We start from the raw sequence: 20289 nt of genomic DNA, 5'->3' as shown, positions 1-20289 counted from the left end.
GTCCTCAGTGTGGAGCCATCTCCCAGTCATAGTATGTGAGGTAAGGAGAGAAGGGGGCCAAGGACAAAATTGTGGTCAACCACTGGCCATTAAAAAGGGGGTGCCCAGTGGTCACTGAGGAGCTGAAAGGCAGGCAGGCAACATGGCGGTGCTATAGAGAGAAAAGACCATCTCAGTCCAAGGTCAGTCTCTGATGACTTCCAGAATTGCTTCTCAGTAATAGCTTCTACTCGTGAGATGATTCCTTTTTTCCTTGTGGAAAATCGCAGCTTAAACACATTTACAAAATGACTGGCACAAAGGACGCTTTACCAGCGTGTTCGTTACGGATATAAACGTGGCGCCTCCCGACGGCAGGTCACTTAGTAGATGCAGGGCCCCTGGTCTCAGGGCGCCTCCACTGAGCTTGTTTCCATTTGCTCGATAGCACTTACGGCCACACGGTAACATCTTGATTCATTCTCTTTTGATGGGCATTTCGGGGCTTTAAGAGCAGTGTCACCCTGAGCACAACGTGTATCTCGGTCCATCTGGGTGTCGCGAGGACAGCAGTTGTCAGCGTGACGTTCACAGACCCTGGAGTGGGGGTGGGAAGTCTGTGAGCTCAAAACTGTCTCCGTAATAACACAGACGTGATTGTCCTTTGTGTGTTGACACTTGCCCTGATGGTGGGGGAGCAATGACGGCTTAAACTCCCAGGGCACAACCCAGTGTACGACCCAGAACATAAACGAAAGCCCGGGCCCCAGACCGCCAGTGAGCACGTGTTTTCACTCCTAAGCATTCACCATAGAAACAAACTACACAACACTCATTTATCACTTAATACCCTTGACGGAGCAGCAGCAAGTACAATTTTATTAACAAATCTGTCAACCCTTGAATACGTGTCTCTTGGGTATTTTTAATATTCTGTGTGACAAAACACTGCTGCTGCCGAAGTATAAAGATTGTCTTGAGGGTGAGCATTTGTGTGATTACTTAACTCATAAGTTTTGAACTTGCCCCTTTTTTTAACAGAATTTTTTNGAGAACGTGTGGGAGAGGGGCAGAAAGAGAGAGGGACAGAGGATCCGAAACAGGCTCTGGGCTGACAGCAGCCAGCCCGTTGCAGGGCTCGAACTCAAGAACCGCGGGATCATGACCTGAGTCGAAGTCAGACGCTTAACCGACTGAGCCACCCAGGCGCCCCGACAGGATGTTATTTGTGCCTGAAAGAATGACTGGTTATTCAGACTTGGGTTTAGGGCAGACATTTCCTAAAGACTGAATGTAGTGAGCCTCGCTAGCACTTTAACAGAAACAACTGATGGTGTTTGTTGCCAGTGATAAAATTCCAGCTTCCAAGAAAATTAGAATTTTGAAAGATTTGTATCGGCCTTTATGAACTTGTTAGAACTTCATGATAAGGTTGGTTCATGAAGGTGGTGCACTTTTGTTTTATATGTATAATAAAATTGGTCAGCGTTTGCAAGATCAGCGAACCAGTATTTTCCAAATGATATCGAAAACTCATGCATGAGTAAAAGATGCATTCTAAGTGCAAGGTGATCAGTGAATATGAATTTAACAAAGGATTAAAAGTTCATTGAATCCAGGGATGCCTGGCTGGCTCATTTGGTAGAGCATGTGACTCTGTGCTGCTGACTCTGGCTCTGTGCTGATGGCTCAGAGCCTGGAGCCTGCTTCGGATTCTGCGTCTCTCTCTCTCTCTCTCTCTCTCTGCCCCTCCCCAGCTCATCCTCTGTCTGTCTGCTCGCTCTCTCTGTCTCTCTCAAAAATAAAATAAAAACATTTTTTAAAAATAATAAAAAATAAAGAAGCAGATATGGAACCCACCTGTCTCTTCTCTGAGGCCAGACATTATAAAGAATTGTCAGAATGTAAAGCCCTGCTACTCTTCTGGCTAAACATTTCTGATTTTAGAAAAACTTGGTTTTTTTTTTCACTTAAAGATACTTACATTAACATGTATGAGTTTATTTTTTTTATGAATTGTTAAGTATGTTTTAAATTTTTCTATTTTAATTTATAGCTAATAAATATTAATAGGTAAAAACCACATTAAACCAAAGCTCTTTGGGGTCCTCAATAATTCTTAAGAGTGTAAAGGTGGGACACCTGGCTGGCTCAGTCAGTAGAGCGTGTGACTCTTGATCTCAGGGTCGTGGATTCAAGCCCCATCTTGGATGTAAAGATTACTTAAAAAATAAGATCTTTTTTTTTTTTTTCCAAATATTTATTCTAGGGGCGCCTGGTTAGCTCAGTTGGTTGAGCATCCAACTTCGGCTTAGGTCATGATCTCACGGTTCGTGGGTTCCAGCCCCGCATCAGGCTCTGTGCTGACAGCTCAGAGCCTGAAGCCTGCTTCAGATTCTGTGTGTGTCTCTCTCTCTCTGCCCCTCCCCTGTTCACATTGTCTCTCTCTGTCTCTAAGAAATAAATAAAACCAAAAAAAATTTTGTAAATAATAAAATAAAAAAGTAAATTCTAGTTAGTTAACATACAGTGTAATTGGCTTCAGGAGTAAAATTTAGTGATACGGAACACCTGACGTTCATCGTAAAAAACTTTTTAAAAAAGCTGTAAAGGTGTCCTGAGACCACAGTTTTGAGAGCCGTTGCCCTTCGGGTACATCCAGTTGCTAAATTGCTGGGTCCTGGGCTGTGCACGTCTCCAGCGTGTCTAGGTGGGGTGTTTTCCATTCCCACCAGTCATGTGGAAGTTCCAGTGCTCCACATCCTTGCCAACGCCAGCTCAAGTTCACTTCTCTGAGCTGACTGAGTATGTAGTCGTGTCTTGTTGTAATTCTGCTTTGCGTTTCCCTTAATCACAAGGAAGCTGACTATGGGCCCTTTGGATCTGTCCTTTGGTGACATGGCAATCACATCTCTTTACCCAGTCTTCTCTGTTGAATTGTCTCCCTTTCTGCTGGTGGTTTGTAGCCAGTCACTTCTACAGCAAGACTCATTACAGTGTGTATTCTGGGTGCATCTGGCTCTTGTCAGCTTATGTTTGTGAGGTTTGCACATGTCTGTGGAATTGGCATGAATATCCAGTCTGCTGCGGACAGATATTTAGATCATCCCACTTTTTAGTTATGTGACCAGTGATGCTATGAATATATTCCTGTGTTTGGTATCATGCTGATGAACACATGTTCTTACTTTTAACGTAGTCGCTTGTATCAGCATTGTCCTTTATGAGTGGTTCTGTTTACTATTTAAGACGTCTTTCCCTCCACCAAGATAGTAAAGATAATCCTTCCGCGGAGCCTCTAAAAGCTTTATAGTTTGTCTTTTGTACTTAGGTATATGCCATCCGGAAATAGTCATGACATCTCACAGAGCAATCATCCAACTTTTGGTTTTTTTTTTTTTTAGGGACATAGGAAAGTGTCTTCAAAGGCACCTTGGCTATTGTTCTTTCGCACATTCTGTATACACATTACATTCTGTCAAGTTACATCAAAACGAACCAACAGAAAACTTGTTGGGATTTTATTGGTTTTTGTATTGATTCTTTAGATCAGTTTGGGGAGAGGGGCGCCTGGGTGGCTCAGTCAGTTGAGCGTTTGACTCTCGATTTCAGCTCAGGTCATGATCTCATGGTTTGTGAGATCGAGTCCCAAGTGGCTCTGCACTGTCAGTGCCACTGGGATTCTCTGCCCCTCCCCTGTTCATACGCATGTACTTTCTCTTTCTCTCAAAATAAAAAAAAAATTATATAAATTTGGGGAGAATATGCCTCTTAACAAAATTGAGCCTTCCAACCCATGAGCATCATATATCTGTTTCCCTTTGTTTAGGTGTTCAGTAATACGTCTTCATAAGCTTTTATTTAAAAAAAAAAAAAAGATCTTACTTTTAAGTAATCTCTACACCCAACACAGGGCTCGAGCTTACAACCCTGAGATCAAGAGTTGCACCCTCCACCGACTAAGTCAGCCAAGCAACCCTCCATAAGCTTTTATAATTTTCTCCATAAAGATCGTACTTTTTTCCCAGCTTACTTCTAGGTGCCTCCTGTTTTTTATGCTATTGAAAAGGGTGTCTCTGTTAGTACGTTTTCTGTTTGCTGGTATTAGATAATAATAAAATTGATTTTTTTTAAACATTTATTTATTTTGAAAGACAGCATGTGAACAGGGGAGGGGCAGAGAGTGAGAGGAAGAGAGAGAGAATCCCAAGCAGGCTCCACACTGTCAGTGTAGAGCCCAACTCGGGGCTCAGTCCCACAGACCACAAGATCATGACCTGAGCCAAGACCAAGAGTTGGTCACTTAACCATCTGAGCCACCCAGGCGCCCCCATACAATTGATTTTTAAACACTGACTCAGTGTCCAGCAATCTTGCTAAAACTCTCTTACTGATTTAAATAATTTATCTGTGCCGTCTTTTGGATTTGCTGAATGCACAGTCGTATCATCTAAGATAAGATAGTTTTGCTTCTTTTTCTCCCGCCCTTATTTTATTTCATTTTCTTTTCTTACTTTACGCTGACTTCTGGTGTGATGTAGATTAGAAATGTAATGATGGGGGTTGGGGACGGACATCCTTGTTCTGGATCTCCATTTCCCCAACAAAGTGTGACGTTTGCAGAAGGCATTTTGCAGCGACCCTCGACCCTCGTCAGATTAAGGAAGTTCCCGTCTATGTATCGTTGACCTGAATGGCATTGGTTTTTATCAGATGTTTTTTCCACATCCATTGAGATTATCCTGGTTTTTCCTGTTTAATCTTTAATCTTCTAAAATGTGCTAAATACATTAATTCATTTTCTGATGGTAAACCTAATTTGAGTTGATCAGAGAAGTCCAACAGGGTCTTGCTTTTGGTATATCGCTGGATTCTGTTCACTAATACTTCGTTTAGGATTTTTGCATTTGTGTTCAGAAACGAGGCTGGCTTCTGACTTTTCTTTCTCCTGAGACCCATGTGAGGCTTTGCATCTTGAAGTGAGGTGGGTGCGTTCTCCCTTTTTCTATTCTCAGGGCATCTTTATGTAAGATCGGATTGTCCTCTTGAAAGTTCCATGGAAGCCATCTGTAACACCATCTGGGCTTTGAGTTTGTGTTTAAGGAAAGATCTTCCACTACCACCAATTCACCTCCTTTAATGGTTATACAGCTCTTTCCATTTTCTGTCTTTTTCAGATAGTGCTGTATTTTTCGAGAAATTTTTCTGTTTCATCTACATCCTCAAATAACTTTCTTTTAACTTTTGCAACACAGATGGTGATGCCTCCTCATCATCCTTGATAATGGTCATTCGTGCTTTCTGTCTCATCTTCAGGATGGGTTTCACCGCAGATTTGTCAGTTTTATTAGCTTCTCCCAGAGAGCCCACTTTGGCTTTCTTGCTTCTTTGTTTCTTCTTCTTTTTCTATGTTTGTTTTGCTTCATGGATCTCCTGTTTTATTATTTCCTTCTTTCTCCTTTCATACTTTTTGCTGTTTCTTTTTAACTTCTGGATATAGGCTTCTAGGTCATTAATTTATTTTCTGTTTTACTCATGTTAACATTACCCTCCAAGTGTTACTTTATGTGCACTCGAGCGTGTATAAATAGTATTTTCACGAGTTACTCGTATTCAGAGTATTTTTTTAATATCTGATAGGCTCTTCTTAGCTAAGTAGGTGATTCAAAGTGTGTTTCTTAAAATACAAGGTTTTATATGGATTTCTAGATTGTGGTCAGACAATCTGCTATATGTAGAATTTCAGTTCTTCAAAATGCACGAAAATTAGTAAAAACAAAGTGACCACCGTACAGTTTTGCAGTCTGCCTTTTATACTTAGTAACTCTGGTACTTTGGAGTTTATTTTTAATTGTTTGGTTTACTGCCAAGCTTAAATGGAAGTAATTTTGCCTGGAAATCAAAATAACTCTAAGGGATGCCTGGCTGGTTGATTTGGTAGAGCACATGACTCGTGATGTTGGGGTTGTGAGTTTGAGCCCCATGTTCGGTGTGGAGCCTACTTAAAAATAAAATATTTTTTTAAAAAATGACTTTTTAAATCTGCCAGCATAGGGGCGCCTGAGTGGCTCCGTCAGTTAAGCGTCCGACTTTGGCTCAGGTCATGATCCCACGGTTCGTGGGTTCAAGCCTCGCATCAGGCTCTGCTGACAGCTCAGAGCCTGGAGCCTGCTTCAGATTCTGTGTCTCCCTCTCTCTCTACCCCTCTCCTGCTCACACTCTCTCTCTCTCTCTCTCTCTCTCAGATACAAGTAAAAACATTTAAAAAAATCTGCCAGCATAAAACCTTATACAGGGGCCCCTGGGTGACTCAGTTGGGTGAGCCCCCAGCTCTTGATTTCAGCTCAGGTCATGATCTCACAGTTCATGAGTCCAAGCCTCACATCAGGCTCTGTGCTGACATCATGCAACCTGCCTGGGATTCTCTCTCTCCCTGCCCCTTCACCACTGTGCACCTGCATGTGCTCACTCTCCCTCTCCCCCCCCATAAACAAACAAACAAACAAACATTTAAAAAAAAAACATATGCAGAAACTTTGCGTGGAAAGAGCACTTGATTTTCCTTTGACTTGACTTAGCCCCGTCGTTGCTTCCAGCCCCACACCATTGAGACAGATCACCACTTGTTCATTTGCTCCCACAGATCTGTCTTCTTTATTGTATTACTCTAGCCAGGGTTGGCCACATTTTTCTTCCAGTTCTATTTTTTTATATATAATTTTTTTCTTGAGGATCATGTACATCCCATGTTACATCAGCTTCAGGTGTACAAGGTAGTGACCCAGCTCCTCTGTATGCTGTGCTCACCGCCTGTGTGGCCGCCATCTGCTGTCACTTTGCTATGCTATTAGAGTTTCACGGATCAGCCACGTGTTTTTTAAGCTTCTAAGTAAAGCCCTTTTGCAGTGAGGAAAGTGACTAAAAATCCACCGTTTGTTGGTTTTTCTGCAGGCCCGAGGTATGAAGAAACAGGTCATTGATGACTTCATCACCCAAAACAAGTATCTGCTGGCAGCCAGGCTCACCAGCCAGAAGCTCTTCCACGAGCTGTGCCCTGTGAAACGGTCTCACCGACAGAGGAAGTAAGAACTCAAGGCTTTGTCCCTGTCTGTCACTGCGATAGAGAGGCCACGGCCCATTATTCTACTGGGCAATTAAAACACCTACCTGTGACCGTCAGAACTCACTCTGTGTATAACAGATACTGAGCGCCCACTATGGGCTGTGTGAATGCAGGGTGCCAGCCTGGGCCAGGGGTCAGAGAAGGTCTCCCTCATTCATAATCCTTTGGCGGAGGCCAGAAGGATGAATAGACTTTGGCCAGTTGTCAGGGAGAGTCTGGGTCCCTTTAAAGAAGCATGGATACNCGTTGGGGGGGGGGGGGGGCTGGGACAGCAACTAACCCCAGGGAAAAGTAGGACACTGAGGAAATGGTCAGATAATTAGCTGGGAGTGGGAAGGCTGAGACTCACTTGTTCGTACAGGGTATCCAGAAAGTCTGGAAATACAGGGAAAATGATTATTTAAAATAAACATCTCTCAGATTAATGGATCAGTGGCTTTAAATGTAGGGCTAGTTCACCGCGAAACGTGTCTAGATACGAGAGGAAAATGTACTGCTCATCTTATTTGAAAATATAACCAAAATATGAGTTAAAGTGAGAAAATATCCCGGTTTCCAGATTTGTCTGATTCCTTCGTAACATTAAGAGAGAAGAAAGACTTTAGTTCGATATAAAGAAGTGTATCCTGGAATCTAAGCATCGTTGTGTACATAGCCCTCAGAAAATCTCCCAGATCCATGCACTTCTCCCTTTTCTCGCCACTGCCGCCCCAGAGCAGGCCACCGGCACCTGTCGAGACCCTGCTAGCCTTCTAGCCAGTCTCTGCTTCCGTACCCTTCCTGTGCCTTCCAGGAGGCTCTCCACACCCCAGCCGCAATCTCCCTGGGACTGGGCATTAGGCCCAGTTCTCTCTCCACCAAGTGGTCTTTGTCCTGCGCTCCTTTCTGCCTCGGATGCTCTGACCCCTTTCATTCAGGCCTCTGCTCACCTCTGGGAGGCGACGTGTCCCTGAGCAATCTGTCTAAGGGAGTGAGACTCCCACCCCACCCCGGACACTCTCCCTCCTTCTCTTCTTTTTCATAACATTTGTTACTGCTTGTCATGATGTAGCTGTGTGTGTGTGGTCCGTCTTCCCACCGGACTCTGAGCTCCTCAAGGGCAAGAACATGGTCTATCTTAGCTGGCAGGCAGTAAGCGCTTCCTAAATATTTGGGAGAATGAATGAATGATTAGCTAAACTTGCCATTAGAATGATCGCAAAGGAGGCCCTTCAGAATGAGGCTCAGAGAGCCCCTGGCCCAAGATAGATTGGAACACCCCTGCCTATGGCAGAAGAGAACCAAACAAGTGACTTCTGAAAGCCCTTCTGCATCAAGGACTGAGAGGCCATTGCCTTAAAAGAAATTCCTGGGCACCTGGGAAGCCCAGGCGGTTGAGCGGCTGACTTCAGCTCAGGTTGTGATCTCACGGTTGGAGAGTTCAAGCCCTGCATCCGGCTCTCTTTTGTCAGCACAGAGCCCGCTCCGGATCCCAGGCCCACCTTGCTCTCTCCGCCCCCCCCGCCCTCCCCCCCACTTCCCTGGTTGCGTGCGCTCACTCGCTCGCTCTTTCCCAAAAATAAATAAACGCACTTAGAAATTCCTAAGTGTGTAGAGTTTGGTTTGGGGAAGACCTCACCAGTCTGGAAAAAATAGGTCATTGATGACTTGAAATCCCTCTCTGGAGACTTGTAACACACAGCTTTCGTCAGTCAAACGTATTCTCATCTATAAGGTGGGCCCCTGCTCCTCGCCACCTTCACCTGCCGTTACAGATTGTAGCCCGGCCTCAGAGACCGATTTGTAAAGCCTTCTCTTTTGTTGTGGTGCAGGTACTGTGTGGTCTTACTGACCCCCGAGGCTACCAAGTTGAGTAAACCCTTTGAGGCTTTCCTGTCCTTTGCGCTGGCGAACACGCAGGACACAGTGAGATTCGTGCACGTCCACAGCCATCGGCAGCAGGAGTTTGCCGACACCTTACTACCAGACAGTGAGACGTTTCAAGGAAAATCAGCGGTGAGTCGTGGATTCTCTTCTGACTCTGAGCTCTTGACAAGCTCATGGCTCCTGATGCTGTTTCCTCCTTCTCTGGGTGTTTTGAATACAGATTCCAGGAAATCCAGACATCTCTGAGCCTGTTTTGAAAGCCTGCTCTTAAAACAGTCTTTGACCTTAGGGATTTCACCTCCTAGATTTTCAGCCTTAGACCTTCACAGAAAGCATCTTTCCTATGAGTAGAGGTTCAAGAGTGCAGTTCTTTTCACCAGTTTTCTCCCCATGGTGAGTCTAGTCTCAGAGTACCTACTTTGAAAATCTTGCTTAGGCTACCAGTGAAAGGCTTTCAAAATTTCTCCCTCCTTTACATCTGCCTCCTTTCACTCCATTTTAATTGATCTCTCCTTCCTGTCCCCTCCTTTGTCATCACTCTACAGAAGTATTAAATTTTCTGTGTCTATGTCATCATTTTGGTAATCATGAAAAATCTCTCTAAAAAACACAGGNGGGGGGGCGGGGGGTGCTGGGAGAGTGGAGGAGACACAGAATCCAAAGCAGGCTGCAGGCCCTGAGCTGTCAGCAGAGAGCCTGATGTGGGGCTCGAACTCACAGAGTGCAAGATCATGACCTGAGCCAAAATCAGACTCTTAACCACCTGAGCCACCCAGGCGCCCCAGAGGTTTGTTTATTAAGTCAGAGGGTATAGAAAAAAGTCTACTCAGAAAAAAGAGCTTTAACATTTAGCAAAAGCTGGGCAAAGTCACCACAGTCTCTTCTTTACCAGAAAAATGTGAATCTCTTGCACGTATTTTCTTTTTTTTTTTAATGTTTATTTTAGAGCGAGAGAGACAGAGGGTGAATGGGGGGTGGGGGGGCGGGCAGAGAGAGAGGGAGACAGAATCGGAAGCAGGCTCCAGGCTCTGAGCTGTCAGCACAGAGCCCGACGCGGGGCTGGAACTTATGAACCACGAGATCATGACCTGAGCTGAAGTCGGACGCCCAACCGACTGAGCCCCCCGGGCGCCCCTTCTTGCACATATTCTCTAGCCATCCGTATTGGTGTTCCAGCGTAGTGTGGACCCGCAGGGTCCTTTTTCCATCCTCCCTGAAAAAGACCAAACAGCAGCTTCCCATTCTTTTGCAAAGACTTCTGAGGGCTTCCTCTCTCTTCCCGCCAGGTGTCGATCTTGGAAAGGCGCACCACGGGAGGAAGGGTGGTGTACAGGACCCTGGAAGCTCCCTGGACGGGCAGTGACAGCGATAAATTCACCCTCCTGGGCTATCTCGACCAGCTGCGCAGAGACCCAGCTCTCCTGTCCTCGGAGGCGGTGCTCCCCGACCTGACCGATGAACTGGCCCCTGTAAGCACGTGGCCAGGAGGGGCGGGGGGCGCCGGGCGGGCCTCGTGAGGAGCCCGAGTGGAGGCTGGCAGCACGCTGTCGCGGGCGAGGACTTCTCCGTCCCGGGTTCGGGGGAGGGGGGGCCCGTCCTGACCGACGCGCGTTTCCTCTCCCAACAGATCTTTCTCCTCCGGTGGCTCTACTCCGCTTCCGACTACGTCTCGGACTGTTGGGACAGCGTATTTCACGACAACTGGTGGGAACACTGTTAGATTGACTCTCTTGCTCCAGTGCTAGTAGCACCAGTGTTTTCCTCTTGAAAACTCGGTCCTCCTTTGATTTCAGTGCACGCTCGATACGGGCAAGCGGAAGAACACGTACACGTTTCCCCACCTGTTCCCATTTCCGCTCTGGCAGTCACTTCCCTTTTCACGTGTTTGCGGACTGGCCCTCTCGCACTGGCCGGGTGAGAAAGGACCCCCCGGGGCCGCCCTCGAAAACCGCGGAGCCTGGGCCCGTCCTCTTCATCGAGGCGCCCCTGGTGCCCCCATGGCCTGCGTAGGGGCCAGCGTGGACACGTGCAAACCCGTCAGTGAGGTAACCAGAGAAGGGAGGCATAGCCCACTCCCGCCGCCCGGAGCACTGTGAGCTCCTGAAGGGCAGAGCCTCACCTCCTTCCTGTTTGTGACCCCCGGCGCCCAGCACAGCTGCTGACGGGTGGCGGGTCTTGGAGGGGTGCTGGCGGCTGATTAAAATCTCAGAGCACCCGTCCTGGAGGGAATCGTGCAAGGTCAGCTTTTCCTCTTGCTGTCCCCGCTTTGGGCCGCGTCTCAATTCCTCCAGCCAGGGAAAAATCATCCAGATAAAGGGAATAATCCCACAGACTTTAGTCACCGGTGCCACCCTTGACATCAGAGTGCTCGTCCACATGCACCGCGTAAATCCTGCCACTTCCTCCCACAGGACTTATTAAGCAGGACCTATTACGTTGAGACAAAATATCAAAATTGTGTGGCTTTTAAAAATTTTTTTTTAAGTTTATTTATTTTGAGAGAGAGAGAGAGCATGAGCAGGGGAGGGAGAGAGAGGAAGAGAGAATCCCCAGCAGGCTGTACGGTGTCATCACAGAGCTTGACATGGGGCTCGAACTCACAAACCATGAGATCATGACCTCAGCCAAAATCAAGAGCTGGACGCTTAACCGACTGAGCCCCCCAGGCGCCCCGTAATATCAGGCTTTCAGAGTAAGCAGTCTGAATTAAAATGGTGAGGGGGAAATCTCCGCTTTCCCCACCGCCACCCCTACCCTCAAAAGAAATCTCTATTTGTATGAAACTAGAAAGTGTTTATTGATACGAAAGCTTTTTGGTTTGGGGTGTTTTTTTTGGTTTTGTTTGAGCTGGAGAGAAGACACCTCGTATCATGAGCCGAGGTTACAGCAACACGCCCAGAGCTGACCAGAGCTTGTTCCCTTCGTTCTAGGCGGGAAATGATGCCCCTTCTGTCCCTGGTCTTCTCTGCCCTCTTCATCCTCTTCGGCACTGTCATTGTTCAGGCTTTCAGGTAAATGCCTCCGTGGCTTCTCAGTAGGACTTCCCAAGGGGGCGCCCACACCTCAGGGTTGTTTGAACTGTTTCCTCTGTAAAACTCCTTGTTTCTTTTCTTTTTTTTTTTTAATGTTTGTTTATTTTTGAGAGGGAGAAACCGAGCATGAAGGGGGGAGGGGCAGAGAGAGAAGGCGACACAGAATCTGAAACAGGCTCCAGGCTCCGAGCTGTCAGCACAGAGCCCGACGCGGGGCTCGAACTCATGAACCGTGAGATCATGATCTGAGCCAGAGTCGGACGCTTCACCGACTGAGCCCCCTGAGCGCCCCCCAAACTCCTTGTTTCTCACTTTAGTGACTCGAACGATGAGCGAGAGTCGAACCCTCCAGATAAAGAAGAAGTCCACGAGAAGGCCGGGAAGACTGAGCCAAGCTTCACCAAAGAAAACAGCAGGTAGGTCTCTCTAACANGGCAGGAGAGCCCCGGGCGGGGGCGCCTGGCAGAGCGGTGCTCCAGTACCAGTCTGTACACGCACTCGGGTCCACCTCCTCGTGCGTGAGATGGGAGTTTAGGGGCAAGTCAGCCGCTGCCTGGTGGTCACTGAGACCCCGTCAGCCTTTAGACCCAGGACCTGCTTACCTTCTACTCAGTCCCTGCAGGCTCTCGATCTCAAACTTAATAATGGGGGCAGGAAGCAAAGCATGTCAGCCGCGAGACGAGCCAGGAGCAGAGACGAGGGCGTCACCGTAACTGTGTCGACCTCTTTCATCCAGTCCTAAAGCCGCTTCTGCGCCAGCTGAGCAGCGGCGTCTGAAAGGCTCTGGGCAGGCGCAGGACCACCAAGGAGGGACCGGCCCCGTCCGGCCCAGTGTGCCAGGCTCCAGGGGTTAAATATGCTATCCAGGCTGGTTGGAACAGAGTGTTTTCTTCCTCTTGTTCCTTTTCAAAGTAACGGCGTCCCCCTGTCCTGATAACCTCTCAATTCCTCACTATTTCCCCACAGCAAGATTCCCAAAAAGGGCTTTGTGGAGGTGACAGAACTCACAGACGTGACATACACCAGCAACCTGGTCCGCCTGAGGCCCGGCCACATGAACGTGGTCCTCATTCTGTCAGGCCCCACGAAGACCAGCCTGCTGCAGAAGTTCGCGTTGGAGGTCTACACGTTCACTGGGTGAGCCCGCGGGGCCAGGGGGTCGTTCTGGTGAGGAGGGAGCTGGAGGACATTCCTCTCTGACCATGAGGGGCCCTGTGCGTGCAGGCAGATGTTGGCTGTGACCTGTCCAGCCCGGAAACATGAGGCATCGCGAGGGGACCCTTCTCCCGCTGACTCCATGTCCCAATGCTTCTGCACAGAAGAGCCCGACCCCAGGCTTCCTCCCTGAGCCCTTCAGGGAGCCCTAGCCCGTCACTCTCATGTGTCTTCCCAAAGCCGGACACCGGGCGAGACAGGGAGATGGGCGAGCAGAGCGCGGCCCCTGTTGAAGCAGCCCTGGGGTCCCCGGGACCCCTCCGTTCTGTCCGTGCTCGGGCCCCACCCAACGCGGAGCCTCCTCCCGTGATTTGAAATCTGGCTGAGGCACGTGTGCTCCCTGCGGTCGGATGTGCCGGGCTGAACCTGCGTCTCCATTCTGTCCCCCCCACAGGAGCAGCTGCCTGCACTTCTCCTTCCTGAGCCTGGACAAACACAGAGAATGGCTGGAGTACTTACTGGAATTCGCTCAGGACGCAGCCCCAATCCCAAACCAGTATGACAAGCACTTCATGGAACGTGACTACACAGGCTACGTGCTGGCCCTGAATGGCCACAAGAAGTACTTCTGCCTCTTCAAGCCCCAGAAGGCGGTGGAAGAGGAGGAAGCCTTGGGGTCTGGCAGGGCCCCTGACTCTTCCCTCCATCCGGGCGATTCTCGAGGGAAATCTTCCTGTGGCCTTGGACCCAGGCCCATCAAAGGAAAACTGAGCAAGCTGTCCTTATGGATGGAGCGCCTGCTGGAAGGTTCCTTACAGAGGTTTTATATCCCGTCGTGGCCCGAACTAGACTGAGAGGGGCTCAAGGGGGACGTAAACTCTTCAGGCTTTTTAACAGGCCCTGCAAACAGGCCTTTTCAGGACTCGACCTATCACCGCAGACAGAGAATAGATTCTAGATCATTCTTCTGGAACAGTGGCTAGAAGAATCCTGCCTTTGTCCTATTCTAACCTAGGAGTGAAAAACACCTCAAGTCTCGACTCCCCCCAGATCAAAATNACACTGCTCATCCCCTCTTCCTTAGTCATCCCCTCGTGTGCTCACCTCCCTCCCCTGTCCTGTCCCTGTGCTGTGGGAGAGCCGTGGGGTGGTACCTGGATGGAACCCCGTGAGCCCGGAGTGCTGGTCGGGTCGCTGCCCGCCCCCGGCCCACCCCCGCTGTGCTCCTGCCCCGGCGCATGCTCTCATTGGAACAACCCACAGCAGCTTCTGGGCCCTGCATCCCAAAAGTGGCCTGGCTCCAGGCAGTCTTAACATTTGACCATTTTTCCCATAGTCAGTGGCTAAAATGAGGGGTACCCCCCCCCACCCAGTTCAGCAGCCACCGTTTTCAAAGGCTGGGGACGGGTGGGGCCTCTGCGTGGGAGTGTGGTTTTCTTCCCACAACAGAAGAAAGGAGGGCTGGGCAGTGACCGATGTGACCCCTCCATGGCGTCCCATCAGCCGCCACCTCAGCACGAAGGTCGCCAGGGAGGGATCTGCACGGCAGCAAGTACTGTAATGACTTTGAGCCATTCATGTGTACGTTTTCACATGCCTTTCGGCCCCTGTCACTTTTAGGGTATGAATCTTAGGAGCCATAATCTGTGATCTTGTTCTCCAGATGTAGACTTAAGCTGCTCTAAGCCAGTAGATGCTACACTGAAGACACCCTCTTCCCGCCTGCCGGGAGCCGCACCCAAGGAACCTCTTCACTCCGGTGGGGTCCCCCTAGTAAAATACCAGACCTGTCTTTGTATCAAGGAACTTCCGATTTCTTCTCGACAGCTGTGTTTTGAACACCGTTCCCCCAAAAGTGGGGCCCTCTTTTGTGACAAGGGAGCCAAGACTTGTTTTAGACCCGTGTTTGGCAAAAGGCTTCCTCTGGGCTTCTGGCCTCTATTCCCATATCTTGGTCACTTTCACTCCTAACTCACAACTGCTCCACCAGTGACAGGGTCCGGCCTGCCATCAGCACCCAGCTTGCCGAGCTCCAGTGCGCAGTGGGCCACAGCAGCCAGTGACAGAGCTGGCCTTTTCTTCTTTTTCTTTCTTTCTTTCTTTTTTTTTTTTTTTTTAAGGGCAAAAGCACTGGTGGAGTTGAAATAACTTCAAAGAGCGGTCAGTTCACACATCAAAGTAAGTTTGCTCTTTTATAAAATGAAGGGGCAGAATCACTGATGGGACATTTACTGAGTTAGTATTTCTTTAATCACAACTGCTTGAAACGAAGCAATTTGGATCTCGAATAATTTAAATCTCGAGCTATAGTGACAAGTGATTAATTATTTAAGCCCGGGAATTCCTGTAGTTTCCGTGGAGTCTATAGATTTATTTTAAAAGAAAGAAAGAAAGAAAAAGAAATCACTGCCAGGCTGCGTTTTTTTCCACATGATCCTCTAAAAATTGGTTGCTTACTCAGGTGGCTGGCTGTCCTGGCGCCTGGCCCAGGCGGGCGTGATTAAGGGACTCACAGGGTTCCCTGAGGCACCATCCTCCAAGTGATTTTCTGGATCTTCTATGGCCAAGTTGCTGCTGCGCTAAGTGTTTTGGTTCAGTGGTGGGTTTTTATTTTTAACTTCTGGTACTGATGGGACCCATGACCTTGATTTCTGAAAACAAAATCTCCCCCGCTCTGTTCATTTTAAAAACGCTTCTCATTAAAATCAAAAGCACCTTCCGACAGGCACCCACACCCTCAATTTGCACCAGGAAAGGAGAGTGAGAATAGGATTAAACATTCCCGGCAAATGTTTTCAGTCCCAAACTTCTTACATGGGTCTGTTTGGGGCTGAAAGAGATGTCCCCCAAGAGGACACTAGGGAGGTTTTACTTAAACTGAACTTCGCCCGCGACCACCCAAGCCTTTCCTCCTGACCGTTTCCCTGAATTTATTTGCTTTTGTGTCAAATGTATGAGCCACTGTCACGCTCAGCCAATGCCACCTCTTGTGCGTGATCACACAGGCCTAATTTCGGTTTTAGGTGCACTTCCCGGCCTTTAAGTATGTTGAGACTGTCAATGTTGTTTTATTTTTAGAAGTAGGGTTTCCTGGTTGATAGAGACTATGCATCATGTTTAGCAGACGGGGATGAAAACGGGCCCAAAACAAGTCTTTGTAGAACACACGCCCACTTAAAAGATTTTTTTCATCATCCAGGTGCTGGTGGCATAATTGGTCTAAGAGATTGTCAGCTCTGACTCAGCCACATTTCGATGAGTAAGATGGCCATGACCTCCATTAGGCACCAGGGTCTGTCTCTGCCATCACTTGCCCACCATGAAAATCCGGCTGTACTTTTCAAATTAATGGGTTGATTTCCTCCTCGTTTGGCACATATGTTTTCTGGATTTAAAAAGAAATGAAATCTAAATGCATTTTAAGTGATTTGCTTTGTCTGGGAAAAGAAACTGGAAGCAAACACTCGAATTTTTTCCCAAGTAAAATTCTGTAGAAGCTGACGCAGGATGTCTTTAACAGACAATATAATCACTTGCGTCCCAATGCCTGACCTTGTCCCTTGGAAACAAATGCCGGGTGGCAGCTGTGAGTCTGTCCACTCGGTTTGTCGCGGCGGAGGATGACACCTTAGAGGGCAGTCTGAAAAGAAGGTGAATATTTTGCACTTTTGATACTCTTAGGAACAAATAACTTATTTGGCAAATGGTGTCTTTTTTTATGTTGTTTTCTGTTTTGTATTGTGCACAAGCACTGAAGCTGATGTTATTTTTGTTCTAAAACTATTACAGACTGGAAACAGAAATAAACTATTTTAATGTGTGACGATTACGCGTCGCCCTTGCCTCGGGGGAGGGCGACTTGATCGCGGACCCGCACGCAGCAAAATTGTGTAACGGGGCACAGGCCGGAGTGTCCGGTGCAGATTCCAGGAGTTGCCGCTGACCTCGAGGGCGGGGAGGAGCAGGCGGGGCAAGACCGAGGCCGGGACTGGGTTATGGAAGTGTCCCCACGGGCACTTCCGAGGCCGCCTAGTGTCTGGTTGAAAACACATTCCGTGCACCCTCCTGGGCTTTGGGGCGGGCAGTTTCTTGATCAGGGCCTGCATGGTACTTTCAAACTATTCGTTTCCATTCACAGATGGCCTGAAACCCCGAGTTCCTCAGGAGAAGCTACAGCGTCAAGGAAGAGACACTAGAGATAGGAGCGGTCTGTATGGCATTCTGTCCTACGCTTGTTTATTATTTCATTTCTTCAGTTTTTAGATAAACTAAATGCTCCGTCCCTTTTCCCCTCTCTCCTCCACCGTCTTTCGTCAGAACAACACACATGCGTCTCTTTTTTTTTTAGTTAAATCAGACTCCTTAGAAGTATTAGCTGTCAGGTCAGACTTCTGAATGCCCTGATTTTGCAGCCCCCGGTGACACTCTTTAGCGGGAAGTCTGAGCACTCAGACCGCTGGCACGTAAACTCCTAAGAATTTGTCATCGACACAAGCTGCTGTTTATCCGGAAGAGCACAGGCTCAGACGACCATGACCTTGGGGAGGGCACACAGCATCTCAAACAGCAGGTTAGCCGCCAGCAGGGCCGTGTTTCCTACCAAGTGAAAACAACAAAGGTGAACACGGTGCCCGCCGCCACCCAGGCCGAGCCTCGCGGGCCCCCACCCGCTTCCCTCCCTCCACGCGGGGCTGCCCAGCCACCCTGCGGGCACGCCTTCCCCCGTGCTCTGCTCCAGCAGGCCTCCTTCAGAAATAGTATTCTGAAATGCAGAAGGTTCTTTGTTTACGAACAGATTCCACCCCCCCACCCCTGCAAGGAAAGCCTGTGATAACCGTATATAATGTATTTATCACCCACCCTGCGAAGCTAACAGGCCTCAGTCTGTAAATTCTCCGAATTGAAATTATTGGGACGGCATCTGCTTTGAATCTCTCTCCTAAACCAGCTAACCGCCCACTTTTTTAATACTAACAAATATTACTTAGGCTTCTCCTCGGGGAAACAGCAAAGGAGGAGGGGACTGTGCTACCCTATCACAATTACCCGATTCCTATTCTTGCCGGCTGGATTCCCCTCGGCTGCCGGAAGGCCGGGCCGCTAGGAGCCACCTCCCAGGGGTGTGTGTTAGAGGCCATTAGCTCCCGTTTGTAAGGTGTGCGGGAACAGGTTCATCTTCTTCACTGCAAAACACACTCAGCTGGTTCCCAACTGATAAAAAAGGATGCATCCATCTTCGGCTTATTACGTGGGTTAATAGAATTCAAACAAGCAGCTGCTTACGGGTCACGGTACTCTTGCTTACTCACCAGACGGATCATAAGGCGGCGAAACTTCCACGAGATCGCAGCCCACCACGTTCAGGCCTCGACAACCACGGATGATCTCCAGCGCCTGTTCAAGACAGAGCCCGAGCTGTCCATGGCAGTAACCATGGACGACGAAGAGCAACTCCAGAGATCTCAGTGGATCTCTCCCAAGGCATGCCCACCCTCTGACTCGGAACTGTTGCTTTCCCTCCATAAATACTGATCGACTGCCAGGCACACAGCTCGGCCATCACATAGACACAAATGACCGACACACAGCCCCCGCTCCCGAGGAGTCCATCGTGTGATGATGGACACAAGCAAACCAATCATTTCAATCCCGTGCATTAAAAGCTTCAAGAAAAGCAAGCGTAGGGGTGCCTGGCTGGCTCGGTCAGTAGAGCGTGCAACTCTTGATCTCAGGGTTGTGAGTTTAAGCCCCATGCTGGGTGCAGAGATTATTTAAAAACAAAATAACAAAAAACAAGCATAGCAAAGTATGATACAAAACAGCCCAAAGAGCTGGGGGAAGGCCTCCCCAAGGTGGGAACACTTGGCTCAAGGAATTGACCAGGTAAGTAGGGATAAGGCTGCTGGGCAGACAGATACATGCAGAGACCCCAAGATGGACAGATATACCAGTAGTTGGATGCAGCCAGAAGACTAGATAAGTGAGGGGGACAGTAGCAAGGAGTATGGTCATCTAAAAGAGTTTTCCCTGGTGCCGGTGAAAAGCCCAGAAGAGTGATACACTGAGGACTGAGGATCGTGTTTAAAAATTTTTTTAATGATTTATTTATTTCTGAGAGAGAGACAGTGTGAGCAGGGGAAGGTCAGAGAGAGAGGGAGACACAGAATCTGAAGCAGGCTCCAGGCTCTGAGCTAGCTGTCACACAGAGCCCGACGCGGGGCTCGAACCCACGAACCGTGAGATCATGACCTCAGCCAAAGTCAGACACTTAACCGACTGAGCCACACAGGCACCCCTGAGGATCGTGTTTTAGAAATCTCTCCGAGGGGAATGGATGGAGAATGGCTTTGAAGAGGTAGCTACTAACATGCCCCTTTCTTAGAGGAGACAAGGTGATTGATCAGGTGTAAGTCGCCTCAACTTATTTACTCAAGTGTCTATGAGTTCCTACCCTTTAAGTCAGTCACTATTCTAGACTGAGGGGTAGGGTGGTAAACAAAATAAAAGCCCTACCCTCCTGCAGCTTACCTTCCAGTTATAACCACACTCCACTTCTGCCTCCTGCATTTATTTACACTCAGCACACCTTAAGAGCGCTTTATTTCAGGGTCGCCTGGGTGCCTCAGTCGGTTGAATGTCCAACTCGTGATTTTGGCTCAGGTCATGATCTCACAGTCATGAGATCAAGGCCCATGTCAGGGTCCGCACGGGGCACGGAACCTGCTTGAGATTCTCTCTCCCTCTTCCTCTGCCCCTCCCCTGTTCATGCACGTACTCTCTCTTTCTCTCTCTTTCAAAACAAGAGAGAGAGAGAGCTTTATTTGAGTGTTTCTAAAACTCTTGAACTACCTAGGCAGTTAGTCCCACTGTGAGCACTTTTTAAATTTAACCCCAAAAAGATAAGTTGCAAACTGTCCCCATGAACCGACTACAGGTGGATCAGAGGCACAAAGCTCAAACAACAGTTCCATCCCAGAGAAGAAATGAGGGCCCTTGTCAAAATCAGTCCACTCCTCGCGCAAGAAGAATGTTCACCCTGCAATCAGCCCTGAGCACAGTAAAGGCCTAAGTGCTCTTATCCTGATCCTGAAGGCTCACTACAAGTCCCAGGAAAGTGGCAGCGCTAAGAATCCT

The 20289-nt window shown here is 48.5% G+C and overlaps 2 protein-coding genes across 4 annotated transcripts in view; one reads left to right on the top strand and one right to left on the bottom strand.

Moving 5' to 3' along the window:
• The window catches only part of DNAJC16 (DnaJ heat shock protein family (Hsp40) member C16), a 38927-nt gene extending 24720 nt beyond the window's left edge, over window positions 1-14207 (top strand). For all 3 annotated transcript variants that reach the window (XM_077775479.1, XM_077775481.1, XM_077775480.1), the window contains 8 exons: window positions 6931-7061; window positions 8914-9097; window positions 10255-10437; window positions 10596-10672; window positions 11899-11979; window positions 12318-12416; window positions 12967-13137; window positions 13610-14207. In XM_077775479.1, coding sequence (XP_077631605.1) covers window positions 6931-7061; window positions 8914-9097; window positions 10255-10437; window positions 10596-10672; window positions 11899-11979; window positions 12318-12416; window positions 12967-13137; window positions 13610-14009 — 1326 coding nt within the window. In that variant the 3' untranslated portion in view covers window positions 14010-14207. The remainder of the gene's footprint in view (window positions 1-6930; window positions 7062-8913; window positions 9098-10254; window positions 10438-10595; window positions 10673-11898; window positions 11980-12317; window positions 12417-12966; window positions 13138-13609) is intronic.
• A 2739-nt stretch (window positions 14208-16946) lies between these two features.
• Window positions 16947-20289, bottom strand: part of AGMAT (agmatinase (putative)) — a 22979-nt gene continuing 19636 nt past the window's right edge. Inside the window, exons 9-10 of the mRNA XM_077775581.1 lie at window positions 18465-18549; window positions 16947-17751 (exon numbers count right to left, since the gene is read on the bottom strand). Of these exons, the coding sequence (XP_077631707.1) occupies window positions 17678-17751; window positions 18465-18549 (159 nt within the window). The 3' untranslated portion in view covers window positions 16947-17677. The remainder of the gene's footprint in view (window positions 17752-18464; window positions 18550-20289) is intronic.

Source organism: Crocuta crocuta, unplaced genomic scaffold (assembly GCF_008692635.1).
Source record: "Crocuta crocuta isolate KB4526 unplaced genomic scaffold, BGI_CrCroc_1.0 scaffold127, whole genome shotgun sequence".
Lineage (NCBI taxonomy): Eukaryota > Metazoa > Chordata > Mammalia > Carnivora > Hyaenidae > Crocuta > Crocuta crocuta.
This window is presented reverse-complemented; position numbering and strand designations above follow the sequence as displayed.